This window comes from Lycorma delicatula, chromosome 5 (genome assembly GCF_047948215.1).
Source record: "Lycorma delicatula isolate Av1 chromosome 5, ASM4794821v1, whole genome shotgun sequence".
Taxonomy (NCBI): domain Eukaryota; kingdom Metazoa; phylum Arthropoda; class Insecta; order Hemiptera; family Fulgoridae; genus Lycorma; species Lycorma delicatula.
In genome coordinates this window covers 88,059,393-88,087,022 of record NC_134459.1, presented here as the reverse complement: position 1 = coordinate 88,087,022, position 27,630 = coordinate 88,059,393, and the positions used below count along the sequence as shown (strand labels likewise).

General features: G+C 31.4%; 1 protein-coding gene across 3 annotated transcripts in view; it reads left to right on the top strand.

Annotated features, from left to right (window-relative positions):
* Window positions 1-27,630, top strand: part of LOC142325168 (modular serine protease-like) — a 99,340-nt gene that overhangs the window by 45,114 nt on the left and 26,596 nt on the right. For all 3 annotated transcript variants that reach the window (XM_075366583.1, XM_075366584.1, XM_075366582.1), the window contains exons 6-8: window positions 2,958-3,110; window positions 8,337-8,530; window positions 17,990-18,190. In XM_075366583.1, the coding sequence (XP_075222698.1) occupies window positions 2,958-3,110; window positions 8,337-8,530; window positions 17,990-18,190 (548 nt within the window). The remainder of the gene's footprint in view (window positions 1-2,957; window positions 3,111-8,336; window positions 8,531-17,989; window positions 18,191-27,630) is intronic.

Sequence of the window (27,630 nt, the reverse complement as noted above, 5' to 3'; positions counted from 1 at the left end):
AACGCCATATTGCCACGTTCCTCTATATCTCTTCTGTCCTGCCACTCACCATGACTGAAATCGTCATCATACACCACTAATTGGGTATCGGCATGGGAAGGTTAAGAACCCCATCTTACACCAATAACCATAATAGGGGACCCAGGACTGACACCTGAGGCACCCCGCCAAAGATTTGGAGTCTTAATTTACCTCCCAATGTGTCGGCCTCAATCCATATCTCAATCAAGTATTCTGCTATTTATCTTATTTGGTAGGGACTAATTCACTTCCTCGCAAGAGCTGTCATTATTGAATCCCAGGTAACAGACTCGAACACATTGCGAACATCCAGCATAATAATCTTGGGTATTTTCCTGGTCTTCCAGGTGCCCCTTCTTTCCGTAACAGCCCAGCTAACAACTTTTTGAATAGCCTGCACCGTGGACCGCCCTTTCTAGAAGCTATACTGGGATTGTATTAATGCCAGCGCCCGCAATAAGCTCCTCAATCATACGAGACGCTAGCATCCTTTCCACGGCCTTCCCCATGTTGTTAACTAAACATAGTGGTCTATAATTAACATTAGGCATGGTTTTAGCAGATTTCGTAAGGAAGACCAACCTTTAATTTTTCCAGCACTTGGGAGAGCTTTTGGTCTCAAGACCGAAATTAGCAATGTCGATCAGCTCCCAGCGCACTTTACTTGCTAGACCTTTTAAGACCTCAGCTGGTATTCGATCAGGTTCGGGGCTCTTGCGATCATGCAGCAGATTAATTGCTTTGACTGATTCCTCCTATGTAAATCTCTTACGATCACATTCTATTATTTCGGTGTAGCCACTCTATTAAAGAGTTTAGATATCCGTCTAGAAGCAGAATCTTCCGTGAAGACGGAACCAAACCGCTTCATTGCAATCCGATAGTCTCGTCCCCACGGATCCGCGTCGAGTTCACCACATAACTCCCGCTATTTCTTCTCTTTTGACTTATTAATCTCGTAGTTCTGAATGCGTCTCGCAGTGACATAACTCCTGGCAGCCACTTAATATTCTTCACCACCAGCCACTCTCTACCGCTGCTATATATGTCACAACCGCTGTAGGTTCCTCTTAAGTTGAGCAATATTTTCCACCAGTACACCGGATGATGCCAATCCACTGCCTTTGGTATTTGAGGAATCTCCTGTATTAAACCTGTATTGAAACCCCCCTAACTTCTCGCTGGTACTTCCAAATTCAAAACTGAAACTGGATTTGGAATCCGCTCTCAAACGCGCTTCCAACAACACCCCACTTGTCCCTTTTTTTGTCGGTACCCTTTTAGGGTGGGGTCCCAAAATGTATCTGTTCAAAAATAATGTCAGGGGAAAAATTTGTGGGGGTCAACAAAATTTCGGGGATACCCTGATCGGTGGTGGAAAACCCTGATCGAGGAAAGCATTGTAAAGGAAAGGGATACGGAGATAGCTAGGAAATACAAATCCCCTTATAAAAACTTGCCGAACAAAGTATTCGTTCTAGAGTGAAAATATGAAAAATTTTCAAGTCCTAGTTTATGCTAATTGACAATGACGTCACTCACCTGTATGATCAAGACAATCCACTTAGAAATTTTCTTCATGTATTACAGGTTAAATCCGATCAATTCACTATAGTTTAATATAGGAAAAACACAAAATGCGTAATAGCTCAGTAGTCTGTCATCCAATTATCACCAAATTTTATAGTAAACTTCCAGCAACAGTTCCATATCACTAAATCAAAAAAAATGAACCAAAATCCAACCAAAAAATTCTGAAAGATTGCAGAGCGAAACAGGATGTTTTAGTAAAGCTATTAATCTATCATTGGCTACAAGTGAAATTCCCCTTTTTACTGTAACATGAATGACAAATATGGTAGGCATTTAACAGGTAAAAGATATGTTGGTTTCTTTTTTTTTACATAAACATCTGTGTGGAATTTATATGAGTAAGTACATTCCAATTTGTGTGTTAATTATACTCTATTTATTAGTGATAAAGTCAGTGAATTTACAATTGCCTTAATGAAACTGGTAGATTACAGCAAAAGATTTATTAGAAGACAAAGTATGCTCTTTAAATGTATATGGTGGAAAAATTGAAACTGTAATGATAAATATTCAATTTTATGATAAAAAAAAATGACTGCCTACCTCACTGGAGAGTTTTATTTAAAAGCTATATTCTTGTTATATATTCTTTAGTACAATATGTTTTGCTGCATGTATAAATACTGCCTGTTTTTAGTCACTTACAACTTACAGTCACATTTATTAAAATCTTTTTTATTCCAGACAATCGGTGCTTTTGTAATAAAAAATATATACATTATATTAATGAATTTATTAATAATAATTGTTTTCTGCAAATATTTTTTCCAAAACATTTTTTGTATTCCAAATCTCAATTATGTTTTTATTTCAATTTTACTTATTTTGTTGTAATATTTTAGTTTATTATTTGACTCTACAGAACTTATAATGAAATTTAATAAAAATAAATAAAATATACATCTTGTTTAATATGTTGTGAAACCCAATGACAAAAATATGAAAGTGATATTTGTATTTTCATTTATTTATTATGCTAGATTTGTAGTTAGTTGTTTTGTTAAAATAAATGTGATAATTGTAGTATTCAAAAATAATGTTTCCAATTTTATAAGCAAGATGATTATAGATTGTCTGGTGTGTGTTACTGGTGCAGGAGTCTCTCATAGACAACGGATACAAAAGGGCTTTCATTGGGAAGTACCACAGTTCAGAACATGGCATTCTGGACATAATGTGTCCAGCATTCTGGACATAATGTGTCCTGGATGGATACTTATTCAGACACTATTGCCTTTTAAATAGTCAAATCTATGTCTGTATGCATGATTTATTGAAGACAGTTTATATTTAAATATCTGTTGCATGTAACAATGATATTACAAAATTATATTGATGTAAAGGTGCTCACAGAATTCCTTTCGATGTGCCTATGGAGCATGTATAGAGAAAAAAAAAGTATGCAATGGTTTTCCAGACTGTGCTGATGAATCTGATGAAGATAGCTTTCTGTGTAATTCAACTAGTCAAACTACATCTACGACTGAAAAAATTAGGTAATAGTTCCAGAATAATTAAATGTAGTTATTATTAAATTAAATGAAACTAGAGCTTCAGCACATAAGTTTTATTGTAAGTTTCTGTTTGATCTCAACCTTAATAGATGTAAAATCTGAATGTTATAAATCTTATCAGTAATTATTGCAGTGTGTTATGGGTTAACTGTATATATTGTTTGTTATGTTCCATAACTGTAACAGTTATAGGTAACCTTTATCAATCACAACTCACCTCCAAAACCAGTATAGCCATTTTCAAGAATAATAAGCAGCTTTACTAGGGTAAGTAAGAAGTGAAGTAGTTACTGTTTCAATGACTCAAATGTTGCATGGCATAAAATTCAACGAGATTCAAGTGATATTCAAAACCATAAATATTATTTTCACTCCGTTCAGCATTGAACTGAATGTATAGGGAACATCATTACTATCATAAAAACTAACTTTGAATTGTGCCTCATGCATTAAAGGGCTTTACAAGCGTCAAAGTGTAAGAAACCTGAGACAAATGGTGTAAACTGACATATTAGAATATCTCTTTCCATAGAAAAATTATATGCCCTGGTTCTATTTAAAAGGGGATCAAGTGAGAAAGTACAAAAAATTGTTTTTCTGGATTAAAATAGGAAATATGAGCATGTAAAGGAGCATAAATAGATTAAGTATATAAATTAATTATTATTAATTTATTATAAGTATATAAATTAAATTAGTATTAATTTATTATAAGTATATTAATTAAATTATTTTAGTAAACAAAGAAAATTACTGCTGACTAAAGAAATTAAAAAAAAAAATCATTGCAGTTTCAAATGAAGTCTAAAGAGGAATGAATTAAAAAAAAGATGTTGAAATAACTGTAAAGTTGTGAACATGGTCAAATTTGTAAGAAACAACATTTTTTGAAATTTTTCAAAGAACAGGACATAGAAATATCAGTAATTTATGAAGTTCTTATTTAACTTATTGTAGGGGATGAGATGAAATAGAAAAATTATCACAAAATTGAACGCTGTTAGTTATGTACTCTTTAATAAAAAAAAGTCAGTAAGTTTAGACAGTATATTTTCAATCAGTAGCTGAGAATATTTTTAAAGGAACCACTGTCATTTAATAAATTTTTATTTCAGTGAACAGATATTTAAATTACTGTCATTACATTAAATATAAATTGTGTATTAGATAATAAAATTTTGCATTTTCAGAAATTTTCCTGTATAATTTGATACAAAAAATAGGTTTAAATAATTTACAAACATACCTTTCTTGTAAACAATTATTATTGTAGTGTAATGTTACTGTGTTGTATCTTAATTTTGTAAATAATTTTTAAAATATTTATTAGTAAAATGAATTTATAAAAAAAAATATTTAGCATTTTGGTTTGAATAAGTAATATAATTCGTCCCAACTCTTCTATTATATTTTTCTTAGGATAGTTTCAGTTCATTACTTGAATTATAATACTGAATATTACTTTTCTAAAATTACATTTTATAATCACGGAGTTCGTTAGAACTTTGTCGGTAAGAAACGATGAAGTCAATGAACTACATTAACAGTTCTAAACAGACCTAACCTAAAGATGAAATGAAAATGGGGAAAAGAATAAGTGTGTAAACATTATATTTCAGTTCTATTAGGTTAGTAATAAAGAATACTTTTAAAAAATACCTGGAATTTTTTTAGATAACTTTTTTCCATTTTATGAACCGCAGGACTCGAATATGTCATTTTATTCATTTTTTAATGTACTTTTACGAATTATGTTGTTAGATAGCAGTACTTGATAATACTAGGTAGCTTATAAAAACTTGATAATGTGCTTGAAATAATAAAATAAGAACAAATATATACTACAGCTTGTTTTAATAGTAAATGCTGTTATGTAAATGAAAGAACTGAAAATGAAACAATTTTTTTAATTTCCATCACTTCTTTAAAAAAAATAAAAGTAATAGTTTACAAGAGATTACAGTAATTTTATTAAAACAAGGAATAAATGAAACTGAAATAAATTTGATTGGTAAAATCGAATTTAACGATAAAAATCAATAGTTACACTTACAAAGTAAAGTGCAATATTGTATCATGGATTTTCGATTTGTAAAGGTCATTGTACTAATTTTATTATAAAAGGAAAAATATGGTGTGAAGTGAATGGTATGAATATCAACAAAAACAATTGGCCATGAAATTCAGTTTGTTTGTTTGTTGTGTGTCAATAATCTTTAATAATAAATCTATAAGATAACAATCAGTAATTCATAAACAAAATAAAAGAATAATCTAACAAAACACAGTGATATCCAAAAAAAATTACAATGAAATTGTAAACCGTACGGTAAGTCTCGCAGATATTTCTTCTGCGCAAAAACGAAAATTTCTGTAACATAAATAAAACTGTTTTTAACAAAACAATACTGATATCAAAAAAGGTAAGTCAGTATATTTCTATTATCAAAATCGGTTATTAATTTAAAATATTCTTGAAAAAAAAATACTTGTTAAATATATGTAATAAACAGTAAATAATAAACAATGTTTAAGCGTTGCACGTAAGAAAAAAAAAATTGTTACAAAACTCTTACCGGTCCGATTTCATTTATATGTAATACATATCACATTTACAGAAATAATACAATTCTTATGATTATTTGTTGTTTAATTGAAATCTGGCCGGTAAGAATTTTGTAACACATTTTTCTTTTTTTTCTTATACGGAATGCTTAAACATTGTTCATTATCTATTATTGTATATCTATTGTCTATTACATATATTTAACATGTATTTTTTTTAAACAAAATTCTAAATTAATAAAAGATTTTGATAATAGAAATATAGTGTCTTACCTTTTTTGATGTTTTGTTAAAAACAGTTTTATTTATATTATAGAAATTTTTGTTTTTTGAGCGGAAAAAATGATATCTGCGACACTCTTACAGTTTTTTTTTTTTTTTTTTGTCTTCAGTCATTTGACTGGTTTGATGCAGCTCTCCAAGATTCCCTATCTAGTGCTAGTCGTTTCATTTCAGTATACCCTCTACATCCTACATCCCTAACAATTTGTTTTACATATTCCAAACATGGCCTGCCTACACAATTTTTCCCTTCTACCTGTCCTTCCAATATTAAAGCGACTATTCCAGGATGCGTTAGTATGTGGCCTATAAGTCTGTCTCTACTTTTAACTATATTTTTCCAAATGCTTCTTTCTTCATCTATTTGCCGCAATACCTCTTCATTTGTCACTTTATCCACCCATCTAATTTTTAACATTCTCCTATAGCACCACATTTCAAAAGCTTCTAATCTTTTCTTCTCAGATACTCCGATTGTCCAAGTTTCACTTCCATATAAAGCGACACTCCAAACATACACTTTCAAAAATCTTTTCCTGACATTTAAATTAATTTTTTATTAAACAAATTATATTTGTTACTGAAGGCTCGTTTCGCTTGTGCTATTCGGAATTTTATATCGCTCCTGCTTCTTCCATCTTTAGTAATTCTACTTCCCAAATAACAAAATTCTTCTACCTCCATAATCTTTTCTCCTCCTATTTTCACATTCAGTGGTCCATCTTTGTTATTTCTACTACATTTCATTACTTTTGTTTTGTTCTTGTTTATTTTCATGCGATAGTTCTTGCGTAGGACTTCATCTATGCCGTTCATTGTTTCTTCTAAATCCTTTTTACTCTCGGCTAGAATTACTATATCATCAGCAAATCGTAGCATCTTTATCTTTTCACCTTGTACTGTTACTCCGAAAATTGATGATGTTAAATTGTTCTTTAACATCATTAACTGCTAGTTCCATGTAAAGATTAAAAAGTAACGGAGATAGAGATATCCTTGTCGGACTCCCTTTCTTATTACGGCTTCTTTCTTATGTTCTTCAATTGTTACTGTTGCTGTTTGGTTCCTGTACATGTTAGCAATTGTTCTTCTATCTCTGTATTTGAACCCTAATTTTTTTAAAATGCTGAACATTTTATTCCAGTCTACGTTATCGAATGCCTTTTCTAGGTCTATAAACGCCAAGTATGTTGGTTTGTTTTTCTTTAATCTTCCTTCTACTATTAATCTGAGGCCTAAAATTGCTCTTACCGTATGGTTTACAATTACATTGTAATTTTTTTGGATAGCGTTTTTCATTTTTAACTTTTATTCAAATTATGTATAAACAATATTGTCTCTATTTAGATAGAGTACAAAATTTATTCCATTATTTTTCACTGGGTTCTTTTTCGTATTTTCAAAAAATTCTCCTGGCAGTAGTTTAATGGTATTTTTAAATTCTTTATTGTTTTTACACCTTTGACTTATGAACCATTGTTTAAGGTGCAGAAAAAGGTGGTAGTCACTTGGTTTAAGTATTGTTCTGGCAAAGAATGATCAGAGATTTACCTGTGGAGATGTTTAACTGTTCAATTTGATTTTTTTTTTTGTAAGATTGAATAGTGTTACATAAAAAACATGAACTGCTTGATACCATTTGTGAGTTCTGCTTTTAATAACTTATCTAAGTTTATTTAAATTTAAAGTTTTACAGTACATACTAACACTAACAATGTTTTTGCAATCAAGAAATTCTGTAACAAAGTTCTTTTAAATTGCAGAAAATAATGGTTATAATTTTAGTTTGACTTTTTAATCCTTCTGGAAACAAATGACAACATTGTTAACTTTACTGTTGGTCTTCATTTCTGACCAATAAATATCACAAATTTGTTGGTGAATTTCCACATTAGAAATGCTTTTTATCAACAATAATCAAATTGTTGTTCAAAATTAATGTTGGCAGGTATTTAATTTATCTTACATAAAAAATTAAAAATGGTATTTATAATAACAAAATTGCAATATTGTGTCCAACAGCTGACCATTGCTGTTAACAAGTTAGTTATGTCAAATACGTTATGTCATATGGATCCCAGTAACAAATTTTTGATATTTCAAAAGAAACCTTATCTAAAATTTAACTCTTATATTTTTAAATTTTCAGCTATGCTTTAAACCTTGGTGACAAAAATGTTAAGTTAGTGTAGCTTAGCCATTACTACATTCTTTTAATTTTGCTATCCTCAGTAACCTTACATCTTAGTTAAGCAAGGGTTTACTATGTAAGATTCAGTAACATAATGTAATAGTAAAACTGTATATAATAATAGAGGTTATACAAAATTTACAATAAATTCATTAATTTTCTTTTTATAGTGATTTGACTACTCCGAAAACTATATCCTCAAAGTGTGATCCACCAGAATCTTTACCAGGTACAACATATATGATAAGATCTTCAAATGTTGTTGAAGTAATCTGTGCAAAAGGTTATGCTCTGAGCATTAGTGATACATCTTTAATAGCATGTATTTTTAATAAATGGACTCCACCAAACCAGAAATGTATTCGTAAGTATTTTTAAGGTATATAATGATAATAGATATAGAAAAATAGCTGTAATAAAAAATTATTTTTACTGGTGTGGATGTGAATTTGTTTTGTTGTGTTTGTGGTCAGTGTGTAATCTTTTTAAATGACAAACTGAAAGAAATTTAAAAGTTCAACGTTTTTTAAATTAGCGTATTTATTTTCAAAATTTAATTTATGTTTTCCAAACATAATTTTTCAGTTGCTTTTACAGCCATTCTTCAGTAACTGCTCTTTCCAACCTCACATCACTGTTGTTATTTATGGAGGCTTTTTTTACGAGTTAGGCAGATACATATTTAGAATGTGGCAAAAAGTGTGTTCTGTAATATTTTGTTGTTATGTTTATACATGTCATAATGTTTGAGTAAAACAAATTGTTAGGGATGTAGGATGTAGAAGGTATACTGAAATGAAACGACTAGCACTAGATAGGGAATCTTGGAGAGCTGCATCAAACCAGTGAAATGACTGAAGACAAAAAAAAAAAACAAAATGTTTGAGTATGTTAAGAAGCTATCTTTTTTATTTATGTGTATTAATAAGATTTTCCCAATGGGGAATCTTACTCTTTTAGACTTTGGTGATTGATGTCCCCATGGCTGTAGCCTCTGCAGCATTTCTTCCCACTACACCATTGAGTCCCAAAGTGGTCCACGGGAGACTTGACGGGGTTCTACGTTTGCGTGACAAAAAAATGGGGTTCACAATTCGTAAGCGGGGGTCCATGAAAATTCATCTGGTTTCGATAGTGAAGAACTAAAATGTTGGCTTGACTTTGCGTATCAATCTAGGCAGATAATGTTTTGAGAAGCTCAGCGACTGTTACTTCTAAAAACTTGCATATTCCATATTCAGTACAACGAACGTGTCAAATTTTCATAGTTAGATCTAATCTTCACATTTTCTGTCGACTGGAAATATGGTAGAAATGTAGCTGCAGGGGTCCACCGGAACCAGCAAATAGCAAATGTGAACAGATCTGTGCTCATTATAGTTGTACATGATGATAGTGCTTGCACTGATGTTGAAAAGTGTGTAAATTGTAAATGTTCACTTTCAGAAAGGTCTCAAGAATGCTCCCTTTTTTAAGAAAGAAAAAGCAATATTAAAGACTTATACTGAGCAGAAAGTATCCTTTACGGTGCCACGTTGGAAATACAGAAAATCTCTCAGCATCGGAATCCTGTACAACCTGGAATTAGTTTTGTACAGGATTTCTCAAAAAACTTACAAATAGAGAAAGAATGCTCTCTGTATAAAGTACTGACCAAATACATAGTAGAAGCTTTGTCAGAACAAGTAATTCCCTCACATCTGCTACTGCATTGAGTACTGGCAAGAAGGTATTCTGCTAGTAAGACCGATAGTGGTTTACCAAAAACCAGTTCAGTCAGTACACCATCACATAAGATTCCTGCTGCACCGATTAGGCAGCAAATAACTAAGATAGCTGTAAAGGGATAAATAAAAACTCATCGCCTGACACGGAATCTCTGTTCTCCCAGGCTTCCAAGTCGCCTCCACCATCACAAAGTTTCTACGAGGATATGGTGGCAGATGAAGTTTTGGAATTTTATTAATAAAAGGGTAAAATAATTCCAAAATAATAAAGCCTATAAGGTGTAAAAGTAATATAATCATATAATTTTATTAAAATAAGTCAAGAAGGCAAAATAAAACTCAAAACTAATACCACAGACGAAGTCGCTAAAATATAAAAGTTAAAATAATCGAATAAAGAAACTATATAAAACTTACCGAATTCCGATGGGTTGTGGAAAGGTTCCCTCCCCAGATAGTAAAATTAAATACATAGAACCAAAAAAAAAACACAATGGAATGTAAAGGTTAAAAATTATTAAAAAAACTCTTCTAGCATAAAAATATATAGGATAATATTACATTTTTTCCAGTAACCTGGTACTATGCAAAAAGAGAAACATCCGGTCCAAAATTTCATTATTATTGTACAAGATATCACGGATGTTTCTAGGTAGATTAAACTTACGACACAATGCCGCATAACTTATGCAGTCCACGAGAATGTGGTGCACAGTCATGTGGCAGTTGCATCGTGAGCATAGAGGTGGGGCTTTTCCTGACATTAGGCATTCATGTGTGATCCTCGTATGTCCTAACCATAACCCGCAGAGGACCACTTCCTCACGACAAGATTTTCTGCAAGAGGAGTCCCATGGCAACACTGAATCTTTAATCCGTCTGAGTTTATTATCGACGGTAGTCGCCCACCTTGCTCTCACCTTGCCGCCTTGCCCTCAGTGATTGTTTTATACGATTGATAAAATCAAAGGTAGTAACTCTACCTAAGGTGAAAGGAGGTTGAATACACGCTTCTTTGGCAGCACAATCTGCTCTTTCATTACCTAAAATCCTCACATGGCTAGGGATCCAGCAAAAACGTACCTTTTATTGCGATTACCTAACTCAGCGACTGCATCATAGATGCCAATGACGACAGGATGTGTTTGGAATAAAAGTTTTCTAACGCCTGGAGAGCACTACACGAGTCACTGAAAATAAGAATGTTTCTATATTTAGGGCTAACGATATTTAGAGCCCTATTTGTAGCAAATAGTTCTGCGGTGAACACACTTGTAATACCGGGTAGGCCAAACATATAAGTCCTTTCATTGACAACAAAAGCACAACCAACAGTACCATCTTGTTTCGACCCATCAGTGTATATCACCACATCTGGGTTCGTCTTGGTGAGAATATACTGAAACATTTGCCGGAAAACAGTAGGTGGTGTTGATCGTTTATTGTATGTTGTAAGGTCAAATGTAAAATTTACAAGGTGTATTCTCCACAGAGGATATGAGCATGGACATGATGGAAAGAACGAGGGAGTGTCAACATTTATATGCTGCAGCAGATGCCAGGTAAGGACACCCACAGGCACAGTACAGCGTGGACGGTCCTTCCTTAAATTAGGATTCCTAAGAACTGGGTCAAAAGCCGGGTAATTTCGCTGTCCCTTGAGACGGGCAAAATAAGATAATAAAAGCTGATCTTGTCTATCCCAAAGTGATGGCTTGCCACAGTCTACAAGTAAGCTTGTGATAGGGCTTGATCTAAATGCACCTGTGGCAAGCCGAAGAAAAGCATGATGTACATTGTCCAGCATTTTAAGCACGGTTTGACGACCTGAAGATTAGGCGACACAACCATAATCTAAACGGGAGCAAACAAAGGAATAGTAAAAACATATCATACATGACCTATCGGCTCCCCAGTTGGTGTTAGTAAGGACTGGCATCATATCTAGAAGTTTGGAACATTTTGTTTTTAATTCTTTTATATGTTTGACCCAAGTAAGTCGGCTATCAAAAAATAAACCTAAAAACTTGACGTAGGTAGAAATAGTAGAAATAGTCTCTCCGTTCAGAAAAACTTGCGGAATAGAAGGGTTTCGTAGCCGAGAAAAAACTACACATTTCGTTTTGTCGGGTGAAAATGTGAAACCACTAGTTCTTAACCAAGATTGAAGGCGAAATATAGTATTTTGTATCAGTCGCGCGGCAGTGGGTGTCGATCGGCTCGAAACGTAAACAACAAAATTGTCAACAAATAGAGAACATGAGACAGGACCCTGTACACAATTGGTAATGCTGTTTATGGCCACAGAAAACAAGGTGGCACTTAATACGACAGTCTGAAAGTGAATCGTCTACACGAACACGAAACGTTGGGTGATTTAAGAATTCCCGGATAAAAGCAAGCATTGATTCCCCATCTCCTAAGGGTGTTAAGAATGCCACGCCGCCAGGCTGTGTCGTATGCCTTTTTTATATCGAAGAAAATAGCAACGAGGTGTTGGCGGTTCAGGAAGGCATTTTGTATGGCTGTCTCATTGACACTAAATGGTCAATGGAAGATCCTCCTTGTTGGAAACCACACTGTTCCGAAGAAAGAAAGCCATGTTTCTCCAAGTACCATGCAAGCCTGCGGTTTACCATTCTCTCCATTATTTTACACAACACGCTTGTTAAAGAAATAGGGCGGTAGCTTGAGGGATCGGTTATGTCTTTACCAGGCTTTAGTACTGGTATAACAAACGCTTCTGACTAGTCGGGTGGAAAGACTTGTTCGGAGAATAAACCATTATAAATATTTAAAAGATGTTGTAGTGCTGAGTTAGGAAGGTGTGAAAGCATACAAAGGCGAACGTTGTCTGGTCCAGGGGAAGTGTCACGTGAATTCTTAAGTGCGTGCAACAATTCTTTAAATAAGAATGGAGTGTTCAATTCACCAACCGAAAACCAATATTTCCATCTGTGCTTTGTACCTCTGAAAGTCGTTACTATATGACGAAGTGAGAGACATCGAGCGGAAAGATTTTGCTAAACTATTTGCTACAACCAAAGATGATGAAAGGAGTTCTCCTTCATCGATGAGACCGAGGATAGATTGCCTTGGTGATCTGAAAATTGCATGGATTTTTTTCCACACAGTAGATGTGGGAGTAGTACGTGAGATGGTGTTCACATATTTCGTCCATGAATTCCTCTTAGCATTCAAGAAGACCCAACGGCATACCGCTCTAGCCCTGTGGTACAAATTTTTGTTCATGGGATATATCTGTTGGCAGTTTCAAGTATCATAGCAGATGAAGTGCCCGAAGAAGCATGCACTTCCTAAAGGTTATAAAACTAAAAAAGAAAAACTGGATTGTATTTGATAAGTAAACTGCACACAAAGATTATAACAAGAAAAAGTATTTTTCATAAGTACAAATATTATTCAATGAAATATTGGCGGTCTCTTTACTCAGCATGAGGATACCGAAATCTTTTTAAAGGAAGAAAATCCTTTAGTACTGTGTTTGCAGGAAACTCTCCTCCATCCCCGGGATGAAGTGTCTTTTCGTGACTTTGTCTGCAAGAGATGCTACTACCCAACTGAGGGTAGAGGACGTGAAAGACTGGCTGTTTTCCTAAAGGAAATCGTATTAGTCAAGTTGATTCTGCTGGATAAAACATCCCTGTAGTCTCATTGAAGATAATGGCACCATTTAAAATGAATATCTGCAACTTATAACTTCCTAATTCAGATATCAGTGAGGATGATCTGTCCAATCTATTTTAAACAGATACCTTTTCCCTGCTTAATTATTGGCGATTTTAATGCCCATCACAATTTGTGGGGCTCGTCATCATGTTCTTTTCAAGGTACTATAGTTGATCAGCTGACGCAGAACTTGGATCTCTGCTTATTGAATGATAGGCTGTACACGTCTTCATAGGTTATGTCGTCTTCATCAGGTATATTTTCGAGCATTGATCTATCCTTATGTTCAGTATTACTTCTACATCTTACCTGGCGCGTGTCCAGAAACTTCTTTGGATGCGATCATAAACCAGTTGTTATCTCAGTCGGTAATAATGATTTGCCTCAGAGTCTTCCTGGCAGGTGGATGGTTAAGAAACTGATTGAAAAGGATACAAAGATTCATTTGGTCAATACGTCAGGAGTGGTGGTGCGATTCACTAAATTACCATATTTACACACCAGATACTCGAGAGCGCAAATGAATTTATTCCGCTAACATCTGGAAAACTAAGGCGGCCTTTTGTTCCTAGGTGGGACGAAGATTGCATAAGTACATTAAGGGATAGTCGTAGGGCGTTACGTAATTTTAATCGAAGGCCTACGACAGGTATGGTATGCTCCTTCCAAAATGCGAAGGCTGTATGCCGTTGAATGTTTCGGGATGCTAAACGGAAGTCATGGCTGAACTATGTCGATACCATTTCTCGGATAATTCCATCATCGGTTGTTTGGAGAAAGGTTTGGGCTAAGTGCAGATCAGTACAGTCACCGCTACCAATTGGACTGTAATGCAGCAGAATGCTTGTCACCATGCCAATTGATGTGGCAAACATGTTTGGAAGGTCGTTTACTTAGTTTCACTTACATCATCGTACTGTCCTGAGTTGTGAAATATAAGTTGCAGATTGAAAATATCTCGTTCGTGATCGAAGACTGGAGAAATGAATTATACATACCTTTTTCTTTTAATGAGCTAAGGTATGCCTAGAATAATTCTCATCAAGCCTGAATTATCATTTCCGGACGAAATGATAATTCAGGCTCAGTATGTTATCACATCTCCCAGATACTTCATTACGACATCTATTGTGTATCGATAATAGAATATTTTCTGACCAGGTTTTACAGATTCTTGGTCAGAAGTGTTGGTGATTGCCGTACTGAATGAAACCTGGTAAAGATAAATCATGCTTCTCCAGGTGTTGTCCTATCTCCTTGACCAGTACCCGTGCAAGGTGATGTAATGAATGGTAAACCGTTGTCTAGTGTGGTACCTTGAAAAAAACGCGTAGTGATCAAATGCTTAGTTATCATGTAGTTGTTCTTGAATCTGTCATTCAAAACGCCTTCCTAGTTCGCCAATGCCTGGTTGCTGAATTTTTCAATATGCAAAACACGTATGATATGGCTTTGAGGAGAGGAATCCTAAATAAACTCTGCATGAATGAGGTATATAATGAATATCCTTGCATTTGTCAGAGGTTTCCTAAGTAGTTGGTCCTTTCAAGTTTGAGTTGGAACGATGGTATTTGAAAATTTTACACTAGAAAACGGAATACCACAGGGAAGTGTCCTAAGTGTTACCTTGTTTGCCATAGCCATAATAAATACTAACAAACTACATGCGAAAATCTGTTAAGTGTTCTTTATTTGTAGAGGGTTTTTCAGTTTACAGTGGCCGCCACATAACGGTGAGCTTGGATGATCAGACTGTACGTCTCTGCTATTTTTCTCTGAAAAATTTGTATACAGTGGTTAGTCATCTCTTAGTAGCATAATAATGAAGCAGCTGTTGTTTATGAAGCAATGCAATTTTGTGTGTTTACAGTATTAAGAAAGTGAAATCATATTTCAAATTCACAACAATTATTTTTATTTTATTTGTTTATCTTTTGCTTTTCCAAGTATATAAAGTTGAATTCTGTGGTTCTGCCTTTTGGTACGGTTATTTTGGCATGTGTCATGTGTTCTATTACATATTCAATTAATGTCCGACATGATATTTTGTAAAACATTATCATGGTTTACGGTTCAAAATTTTTACAGTAGTTCGTTCATGTGCGAATGGTTATGACTGAATTTAAATCTGTTGTGAAAGGTAAAACACTTCAAGACAGGTGCGTGAAATTGTAAACAATGTATATGATTTCATGCAGAAAGATTCTTTAGCTGTAGGAAAATTAAAAAAATGACAAGTATTTAATTACTATACAGAAGTGTGAAGAGTTAACTGCAGCTACATTTGGAATTTCCAAGACTCAAGTTCGAAGCCTAAGAAAAGAAAAAAATAGAACTTCTACGATTCGAGGGGCCAGAGTATTCGTTCATCACCCTGAAAAAGAAACGTTCCAAACCGGTTACTGGATTAGATGATTTTGATAAAGGTGAGGTTAGGCGAATTGTGAATCAATCTCACTGACAGATAGGGGAGCTGCCAGCAGTTTACAAAAATAATGGGAAAGAATTGAAAATTAAAAGGAATTTTAACGGCAGTGAAACTAATTTAAGAAGAATTTTGAAAGAATTAGGTTTAAATGGCGCAAAACAGAAAACAAAAAGATAATTTTATTTGAAAAACATGATATTAGGTAGAAAAGGATTTCATATTTGCAGGCAATCAGTGATTTTAGAAAATATAACTGGGCGATCGTATACTTAGATGAATCCTATATTTTATCATTCCATTAATGACAAAATCATGGGCTGATGGTAGCGAAGCAGGAGTTCATTTACCAATAAATACAGGTGAATGCTTAATTATAATTCATGCCGGAGGGAAAATGGACTTTATTTCAAACGCAATGTTAACTTGGACAGCCAAATCAAAAAGTGGCGATTACCATGATAGTATGAATACTAAAAATTATTTGAAATAGGCTGAAGAAAAATTAATTCCTACTAGTCAGTAGTAGTTTTGACAATGCTCCGTATCATAATACCCTTTCTGAAAAACTTCCATTGTCATCAAGCAAGAAACAAGACATGACTGTTTGGTTACATAAACATCATATTCCATTTTCATCTTAAATGTTTAAATAACAATTACATGAACTAATTGTATTGAACAGAAGTAACAGGAAACAATACCAATTTGACGAATTGTTTGAAAAAAGTGGGCATCAAGTTCTGCTGCTTCCACCTTACCATTCTGATTTAAACCCAGTCGAGATGGTATAGTGAGGTAAAACGACATATTGCGAGCCACAACATGTTTAAGATTTCAGAAGTACAGAAACTGTGTGAAAATAAAATGAATTTGATGAGCAATGAACACTAGAAACCTTACTGTGAAATGGTTAAAAAAATTGAAGGTGAATACTGGAGCCAAGAATTGTAATAGATTCTCTGGCAGAATCTTTCATTGTCTCTTTATGTAATGACAATGGTAATAGTGACAGTTACACTACAGATAGTGATGACAAGGAGAGCGTTCTAGCTGAAGAATTTTAATACTATTTGTAATTAAATGTAGCCTGTAATTTTTTTTTTTTTGGTTCTAAAGAAAGAGAGCAAATTTAAAAGAAAAAAAAATCTTAAATGTTCTCATTATTTTAATAAAAATAAATACACCAGTAGTAATATTTTTTATTAAATAAATATTGCTTTTATATATTTATTATTTTGCTCAGTCTAATTTAACGTACAACGGATATTATTGTAATATATTTATTTGTGAATAAAAAGGCACTCTTTGTTTATAGAATGTTAATTTTATAACAGTTAAATTTCATAATTATCATCCAGGTTGAGTATTACTGTCTATTAGAAATAGTGTTTACTTTGATGTAATATTTTTGAATGGTTTAGATTTAATTTTATGTTAAAATCTTATTTTTGAGTAGAATGTATGTTGCTCCAATTACCTATAGCAAACAATATCTAATGATTTTATAATGATAGTAAAACTTTGGTTTTATTTATTTAATTACAGTATTATGATTGATGTGGCTGAGTTTTCAGTTCACTTTTTTTAATTTAGATATCAAAGAGGTTAATTTCATTGAAAAGAACACTAATCTGTGGGTAGGGTTTATTTAAATACTACATCGTGGATACTGGACCGGTGTTCTTTGGTGATTAGGTTTCAATTAACCACACACTTCAGGAATGGTTGACATGTAACTGTACAAGCCTACACTTCATTTACATTCATACATATCATCCTCATTCATCTGAAGTAATACCTTAGGTGGTTCCAGAGGTTCCAGTAGACCTCTGCAGTAAGTTATGTGTATTTGCGGTAGATGTCTGTGTAGATGTGCTTATTTGTAGTTGTGAAAGTTTGAATTGAGGAAATGTTGTTGGAGAGATTGCCTGATAATAAGAAATGGAAATACTCAATATATATAATTTATTTATTTCAGCAAAATGCAGAGGATTAAAAACTATTACAGCAAATTATATATGCAAATATAAGGGTAAAATAGTAGATTGTAGTTACGTTAATCCTGGAACAGAAATGACAGCTAAATGTGAATATGGATATTTTAATGAAAAGTCACCAACAACTAACTCATGCTTAAAGAATGGAAGCTGGAGTGATCCACTGTTAATATGTTTTCAAGGTACGACAAACAAATCTGTAACTGTAATTAAAAATTATTATATATTTAACTTCAATAATGTTACATTAATATATCCATATAAAGGTGACAAAATTTCTGATGATTTCATTAGATAAATAATTTAAACACGAATATGAATAATTAAATACAAGCAATAAGTGTTTTTTATAATTATGCTTTTCCCCCTATTGAGCTGTGGAAGGAGTATATATCACGAACAAATTTACTTCTACTATTTGACCATTTGAATTTTTCTTTATGTTTTACAAGAAATTTGTGTTTAAATTACAGTTACATATTTGTTATCTAACTATTATATGTATTTAAATTGATTTATTTATTTTTTTAAATTAGTTTCCCTTTTACATCTTGATGTGGAAAGGTAGTTTAATGATGTTTATTATTAACATATTTTTATTTATGAAATACATCTTACTGAAATAACATGAATATTTCACAAAAATACAAAAAAAAAAAAAAATGAATGTACTTAACTAAAGTTATTGAATAAAGCACACTGGTTACTAGTTAATCCCATAATTTTGATTATCTATTTTGAATATGTATTTTTAGGTTTTACTCGCTGATGTACATCATAAGTTGCAAAATTAGAGTATAAGCTTTAATGATTAATAAAAATTAAAATTTTTTAACTGCTAGATAAAAATATTAAAATTACAAAGTATAGATCTGAATTAAAAAAAAAATTATGGGATTTATTTGTTTAATTGTTTTCTATTACACTATAAGTAACAAAAGAAGTTATCCCATTATGTACAATGATTGTGATATGAGGTAAATCTTCTTGCTTCCGCCCTGTCATTGAGGAACTCTTGACTCAGGCAGTAACATAATATGAAAAAAAAATAAGTGAGGAAATTTTATTTATAAAACGTTTATAGTAACTAGTATTTAATATTTAACATTGATACTAAAACATAAACATATTCATAAATTATTTAATTTATGAATACCAAAGTCTAAAAGCAATGTAGTTGGGGCATCTCTGAATCCTCACTAAGTTCTTTCATGGATAATTTTATAGTTCCTTCTCTTGCTGGTTTATAATTCATAGAAAAAAATAATTGATAAACTGATGTAGATCTTTAACTCTAGGTTTATTAAAATCTTCTCTTCTTGTGATAAAAATCCACACTATTCTTCCAATATGTTCTAAATGTTTAATAAAAACAGCAAGGGAGGTTAAAAATCATTACTGTAAAAATATCAGCATAAACATAAGTGGCTTGTTTGAGATACACCAACAACCAAAAATGGCAGCTATTAAAATTTGGCAGCAATTTTATTTGTTTTCTGAGAGTAAATTTTTAGTAAATAAATTTTAAAGTAGCATTGTAATTGAACTTCAATTAATTTTTTGTTAAATTTAATTCAATTTTTAATTGATTTATTTTTCAATGAATGTAGTCAAACCATGAAATGATATTATTATTTTTGAAAGTATCTGTATTAATTAAGAATGCAAAGGTTTACTTAAATTAGTAGTGCTGATGAAACAACTAGAAACAGAACCAATCTTAGGATTTGGCAAGTGGAACTGTTGCCAGTGGCTCTGTACTGTTGTGTTGTGTGCAACACAACAGTACAGAGTGTGGAACAGTTGTTAGTTTGGAGGGGTTACTAAGATTGCCATGATGAGGTGAGAAAAGTGCTATTTAGAAAAACAAATTATGTTGTAATATGCTCCACAATTTGATTTTTCAAAATATTTTTTTCATTGGTCAAATAAAATGTTATGGCTTGGCTTATATTTTCAAGACAGTTTTCTTTATTATCATGGCTCTAGAAAGCATAAAGAATGTTGATAAGGATTCTATTGCCCAGTGAAACTATAGATAAGACATAGATATTTCTTGATAAAATGCATCAATTTTGGGGAACACCCAGAAAAGGTTTTGTTGGTAATTATTACCTGGAATTCTGTCACATTCTTTTATTTCCTCCATTATATGTATCCAAAAAATAGTTAAGTGAAAAATAATAAAGCTAAGATATAAGTAGTATCATCTACACATTACTGATCTACAGGGTAGTTAGAATAAAAAAAAAAAATGTTTATAAAATCTTTTAATAAAATATCTGAAAGTTTTCAACAGTATGTTTTAATTGTAACAGAAACAAGAACTTTCAGTTTGAAAAATGTTGAATTAAATTTGAGATTTTTTCTGTGTAAAATGGCAGGTACACTGCATATTAAGTTTTTTATGATTAAAAAAAAGTTACAGAAGTAAATTTGAAACTTTTAGTAGTTGTTTTCCCTGAAATTTATAATAGATATTTCAGCAAAATAAAAAGAATCTATCTTTATTATTATTTGCTTTCAACAGAAATTTCATGGATGTGTTACCAACAAAAAGGTAATAATTACCATCAAAACCTTTTCTGGGGTTTCCCCAAAGTTGATGCATTTATTAAGAAATATTTGTGACTTATCTATAGTTTCCCTGGGCAATAGAATCCTTATCAAGATTTTTGTACCTTTGTTAATGTACCAACTATCTAAATTGAAAAAGTAAAATGTTAAAAAAAAAAATTACTACACTAAGTATTAAAACTTTAGCTGATACTGTATATGAATAATGTAAATCATAATTAACATTGTAATAAATAAAAATTAGAATTTTTTATTTTGTTAATAGTTAAGTATTTAAAAGAGTACATTGGGAAGAGTTATATGAGAGGAGGTACAGTAACATCCTTTTGTCTTGAGCTGAAACCATAACTGCATAGCCCATCTAACTAATTAAGACCAGTTCTGATTTTAATTTTTATCATGGATACTGGTGTTCTTTGGTGGTTGGGTTTCAATTTACCACATGGTTAATTGAAACCCAATCACCACAAGACTACACTTCATTTACATTTATACATATCTTCATTCATCTTCTGAAGTAATACCTTATAGTGGTTCTGGAGGCTAAACAGAAAAAGAGCAATATTTTAATGTAATAATTGAGTCTCTGATAATATATGCATGTAAAAAACATTAGCTATTTTTGTCTTGGAAATACACTGACCTTGATATTTTAAACAATACGCATATAAAACACGCTTTTCATTTAACATGAAATTTAAATTACATATCATTAAAAATATAGTTCGATATAGTCATAAATATAAAATTTCACTATTCATAAAAGATGTGTTTATTTATAAACATCAATATGTTCGTTTATAAACAATATTTATGCGACATCACTCAACAAATAAATATAAAATACATTACTTAATTCTTTTCCTTATAAATAATCCTTTTCCTATTTATGTCTACTTTCACTTATTGATAAAGAACATGTACTTTGTACAAAAGTGAACATACAATATAAGTACTGATATACCAAAGAATCAAAAAATGGGAGGCTACAATATTTAGTAATTAGAAATATTTCAGTAAATATATATGTAACAAAAATGACAAAAATAATGGACTTAAAAACATGTAGATTATATGTCTGAAAAATATAAAAGGATAAAATGAATTACATGTAGTTTAGATTGTTATTTGTTAATGCTATCTTTTTACTCCTACTAAAAATATAACTTAATATAAATCTTAATTTAATTCTTAATCTTATTTCTTAAAAAATATTTTTTCAACTTTTTTTGCTATGTTTTAAAAACAAAATTTATAATATATATTATTTTGTAGAAAATGATGTAGAAATATTGATAAAAATAGTAGTATTAGTTGTATTAAGTATCATCAAGTAATATGTTAATTACAGATAATTATTTTACATATAAAGTTCCTTTTAGTTACAAATCAAGACTTGCTTTAATATTTTTAAATCATGAAAGAATTAAGATGAAGGAGTCATTAACAAGATTAAGCAGTAAATAAGACAGTATTTATTGTTATTTTCTTTTAAGCGATTTATTAGAGATAAAGCCAAAAAGTACAATTAATAAAATATCACATTATGAAAATCTGTCACATAATTTTTTATTTAAAAAATTTGATTTTATCACATGAAGTACAATATTTATAAAATTTTACAAGAAGCTTTAAGTCCTTGACTGTATTTTTATTTTTTTATCTCTTTTTAGTAAGTGTAATAATAAAAAATGTTCCTAATTTGTTGAGTCCAGTAGTTTTTTACACTGCTTTTTAAATAAATTTTTAAACAAAACAAAATTATTAATGTGGTAGGTATATGATTGTACTATAGTGTTTTTTGTAATAAAAAAATTATTTAAACTGTGTTTTTACTCATATGTGTTTTGTGAATTCCATTCCTAAATCTAATTACAGAGGTTGACGTTTTAAAACATATAGGGATTAAAATATTTGAATGGGATAATACATCATATATTATTGTGATAAAAACTCACTTTCCGTACAATATTTGCTAATAAAATGTTTTTTGATAATACATTCGAACCTCTATATTATGGAAACCTTGATTTTACCATTTTTTTACTACATCGTGATATTTTAATTACAAAATGTTGACATACTGCATATTAACATAATGTGCAGTATATATGTACACACTATATATATGCAGTACTATATTTAGTAACATTCAGTAATTTTTACAACATTTTTTTTGAAGAAAATGACATTAAATTTAGTATTTTTGACATCTCTGTGAGTTTAAGGTTGTTATTCTTTTGATTTCTGTACCTAAATTTTACCTGTATATAAATACAAAGTATTCTTGACAACGGTCAAGAATGATAAGAATGATTTTCTTATAACCCATTAACAATAAAATTTTAACAAAAGCTTTAAACACGTGTTCTGCTGTTACTGTCTGCTTATACACTAAAGTAGCGGAATTTCCTGAAATCCATTTACTAACGCAGAGCACTAAATTACTATGCAAACTTTTATTCGTTTATCTAAATGAGACATTTATGTACGTAGACTTAATAAATAGAATTCTTAGAAAACATTCAACATGTACTCCCTCTATTGTTCAGTGCATTATCTTTCCAGAGATTAATTCAGTTGGTCTCTGTTTTTGGATTACGTTACTTGTGTTATACAGTACTATTTCTTTAGTGTGTTGTATGCAATGTCAAAACGGAAGTGCCTTAGTATTAAAAAAAAATTGTTAAAAAAAGATATCGCGGAAAAATTTGAAATTCCACCAAGTTCATTGTCAACAATTTTAAAAGATCAGGATGTGATACTAGACCAGACCAATGAAAAGAAAATCTAATGAGAAAAAATTAAAAGTTAGCACATATGATGATATCCATGAAGCTATTTTAAAATAGATAACAGTGATGCGAAAAAAAAATGTTATCTGGGACATTAATTAAAGAAAAAATACTGGAATTTGGATCCGCATTAGGACACAAAGATTTCCAGGCCAGCAATGGGTGGTTAGAGAAGTTTAAAAAAAGACATTGTATTATTCATAAAATAATTTCTCGAGAAAGTGCTAGTGACTGTGATACTTGGAAGCAGACTGTGTTTAAACCGATTTTTGAAGAATATCTGTGAAAAGACATATTCAGCGCGGACGAGATGGGTCTATTTTTCAAATGTTTACACCCAACAAATCGCTAACTTTTAAAGATGATCCATGCTTTGGTGGTAAACAAAGGAAACTAAGAATTATGGTGTTAGTGGCTGCAAATATGCTAGGGACTGAAAGACTTAAAATGTTAGTAATGTTAGTAATGTTAGTAAAATGTTAGTAATTGGCAGAAGTTACACTCTGCGTTGTTATCGAGGAGGTAAGTCTCTAGAGGTAGACTACACATTTAACAAAAAGGCATGGATGACTACTGACATTTTTACAGATTGGGCAGAAAAAGTTGACAAACTGACTACTGGACAAAAGAGAAAGATTGCACATTTTATAGATAATTGTACAGCACTTACTCAAAACATTAATTCTGTATTAAATAACGTAACAGTCGTATTTTTCTCACCAAACTTAATGTAAATTATACAACCAGTGGATCAAGGGGTAATGAAAAGTCTTAAATTGCACTTCTGAAAAGAATCCTGAAAGATTTCTTATCATTTTAGAGAACAACGAAACTGTCCTTATTAATATTGTTGATAATGGAAGTGCATTTCTGAATTATCAAAAGTATGGACCATGATGTTAGCAGTGAAACAATATTCCATTGTTTTTGTAAAGCTGGTTTCAGTACTACCTCTATAGAATGGAATGAAGAAGATGATATGACACTAGTACAGTTAAAAAGCCACTGGAATTTCCTCCAAACAACTGGAAATGTCATTAACGAAATTAGATTGGAAGATTTCATCACTACTGATGAACAGGTTGTCTCTGATTTTTCGGACGATGACGACATACTTCATAGTGTTAGTAAGTCCTCTGAACCGGTAGAAGATGATGATGATGATGAAAATTGTGAAGACCAGCAGGAGGAAAGAAAACTTACCGATGATGATGTTTTACAGTCATTTAGAACAATTAGACTTGGACTACAGTTTAAGGATGATGAAGTATTTTTGAGTATTTAAATAAATGTAAAACTTTTTAGGTTATCATTGTGAAAAAACTTTTTGCTAGAAATAAAAATACCTAGAACTGAGTACAAAAAACTTTTTTAAGTATAGCCTACATCCATTCTAAGTACGAGGTAAGTCCTTACCTGAGATACATACTTTTTATACAGTATGTATAATGTACTAGATGATTATGTAACAAATGACATAGAAAAATATATTTACATTTTTTTCTATAGCAAAATTAAGAAAAATAACCGTACTTAATTTTAATCCATCATAAAATGGGATAAAACATTCGTAAAAAAATTAGACTGGCAATTCTTGTTACATCTGTGTAACAAAAACATTTGTTTAAAGAATTTTCCCGGGATTCTCGATGTCGTTATATAGAGATTAGACTGTATAATCAGATAATTTAAGTTCAGACTCTCTTTTACCTCCTTGGGTATGTGTAGGTGATTTCAGTTCCTTCACTCAAAGATTGCGGATCAGTCTTCTTTAAGATTAGCTGAGATCTAGTTTGTTTCTACGTGTCCACCTTTGTTAGAATTACACCAATGGAAATGTCGGTTGCGGCATCCACATTGGTGGCAAATGCACAGCATAACCTTTCTGGGTGTCAATGTGGGCTATGCCACAGACTGTGATGCTTCTCCTCACAGTGAGCAAATCTTTTTCGCACATTGTTATCGTAGATTATCCACTTTTTATCGTTTGTGAGTGATCAACCCCTTCAGAAATGGCTCTATTTCATTACGTTTCAGTAGATTCTCAGATAGAAATTTGATTGAGTAAATTTTTCTGAGTCCGATCATTGGCAACCAAATTTCAAGCACCTTTTTGTATCCAGCTTTCTCAAAATAGTTTAACACTGTTCGGTGATGGATGTTTAGGTCATTGGCGATGTCATGACTGCTTACATGCAGGTCGTCCTTGAATTCTGCCAGAATATGCTAACATTATCTCGTGCGCAAAAGACTCAATACTTTTTAGATTACCTATTATATAGCATATATTAACACAGTATGTTTATATTAATACACAACTTGCTATTCTTCAGGAAAAAACTTGTTTATTGATCACCATGATGCAAACTAAGAATCATTTAAAATTTTAAATTTTTGAAATGACAAACCAAACTAAATTTTATAAATTTGATTTTTAATAACTTACTCCAAAATATTTTCAATAATCTTTTCAACCATCTTTATCAAATGGTCATTTCTGCATTCATTTGGGTATCTGGTGATCTTATGATTGGCAGGATTTTTAAATTAAGGTGAACTTATTTAGAATTTGGTCAAAATGTATTGGATATTTTATGTATATAGTATGAAGGTTGTTATTCATGGAAGTGTATTTGTTATTTGCATCTATGAAATGGGTGGCAGATATTGAATTTATGTTGCTATTAAGTACAAATTTAATTCTGAATAAATTTTTTTGTGTGTGAAAAAATTTGAAGCTGATTCTGTGTGATCAGTGTAATTATTATGTAGTTAGAGGAGTTTAGTTTTATTCATTAAGGTCATTATGTTTGTTGATTGTAACTATTTCAAGGAAGCTGTTAAAAATTTTGAATTTATAAAATTTAGTTTAGTTTGTCCTTTCAATAATTTGTATTTATTTTCAGTGCCAACTACCAAGCACAAAAACATAGCAAAACTAACCCAATCTGTAAATATAGTAAGTAATTTATGCATGGTTAAAATATTTAAAAAACTCACTTAAAATGTTTAATGTATGGAAATATGATGTAATTCTTAATTCAGTTATTGAGTCAGTTCTTGCTAGACAAAGCAAGAAGTATGGTATAGTGTTTAGTGAAGTTATGTTTATGCAAATATTTTTCCTACCCAAAAAATTGAATGGCTTGAGAGATGCAGTGATTTTCCTGGGAAATCTTTGATTACCTTTCTATAACTTCAACCTCATGAAAAAAATGAGTCAATATCTTATATCTTCCTGCCGTTGTATTATCCAAAGACTAAAGAAGTTAGTGGCAAACATACCTCACAGTCAAATTGAGAAATTTTGAATGATGTCTTTAAACTTACGAAAAAAGAAGTAAACAGTCCAAGAAGGAAAAAATTCTGATTATTTCAAAAAATGTATTTTGTGCCAAATCATTAACGAGTTTATCTTAATTGACGGCAAGCAACTAACTATAACAAACAATACTTTTTTTTTAATTTTAAGATTGAAGAATGGTAATTTCAACAGTTTCTATGTTGTAATTAAAAGAATTATACTTTGTGAGATAATTGCACAGTTTAATATTACAAAAATGACAAAAAACTACCAATTTTCTCATTAAAATCTTCGAGCATTAAAGAAGTCTGTCCTGTTATTTATAATGACAAAACAGAAACACACACACACACACACACGCATATATGTACAAATTCACACAAGATCCTTATTCATAACAAGCTGTATTTTTGAATAGATGGGACAAGCAAGACTTCCAGTTTGCTTGATAACAAAAGTATAAGTAATTCATACAGTTAGTAAGAATTGTTTCACTCATTTGGTTTTTCCATTGGTTGTGATTTTTAAATATTTGTTAAGTTTTAAGCTTGGCAGTATTCTTGGGATTTGGCTAACTATGAGCCATAATTGAAAGAAAGGATGGTGGACAAACATGAAAGGATTAGTAGCACAAAAAAATATGATATTTAATTTTGATAATTGCATATATTCGGCAAGGTAGAAGATATATTCTTTCAATACAGAAATCTGTTTATTAAGGTGTAAATATGTAGAGGAAGTGAAAAGAAGTATTTAATCTTTGAACCTGATATATGAAGCAACAGGATAATATATAATAAACTTAAACGCAAATAAAATGGCAATGAATGCAGCAATACATGTTAAACAATGAAATGTATCAGATAATGATATGAATGATGTAGAATTCTTAAAATAGCATCTGCTTTAACATTGTTGGTAAGTAAATTGTTTTATGCTACAATAC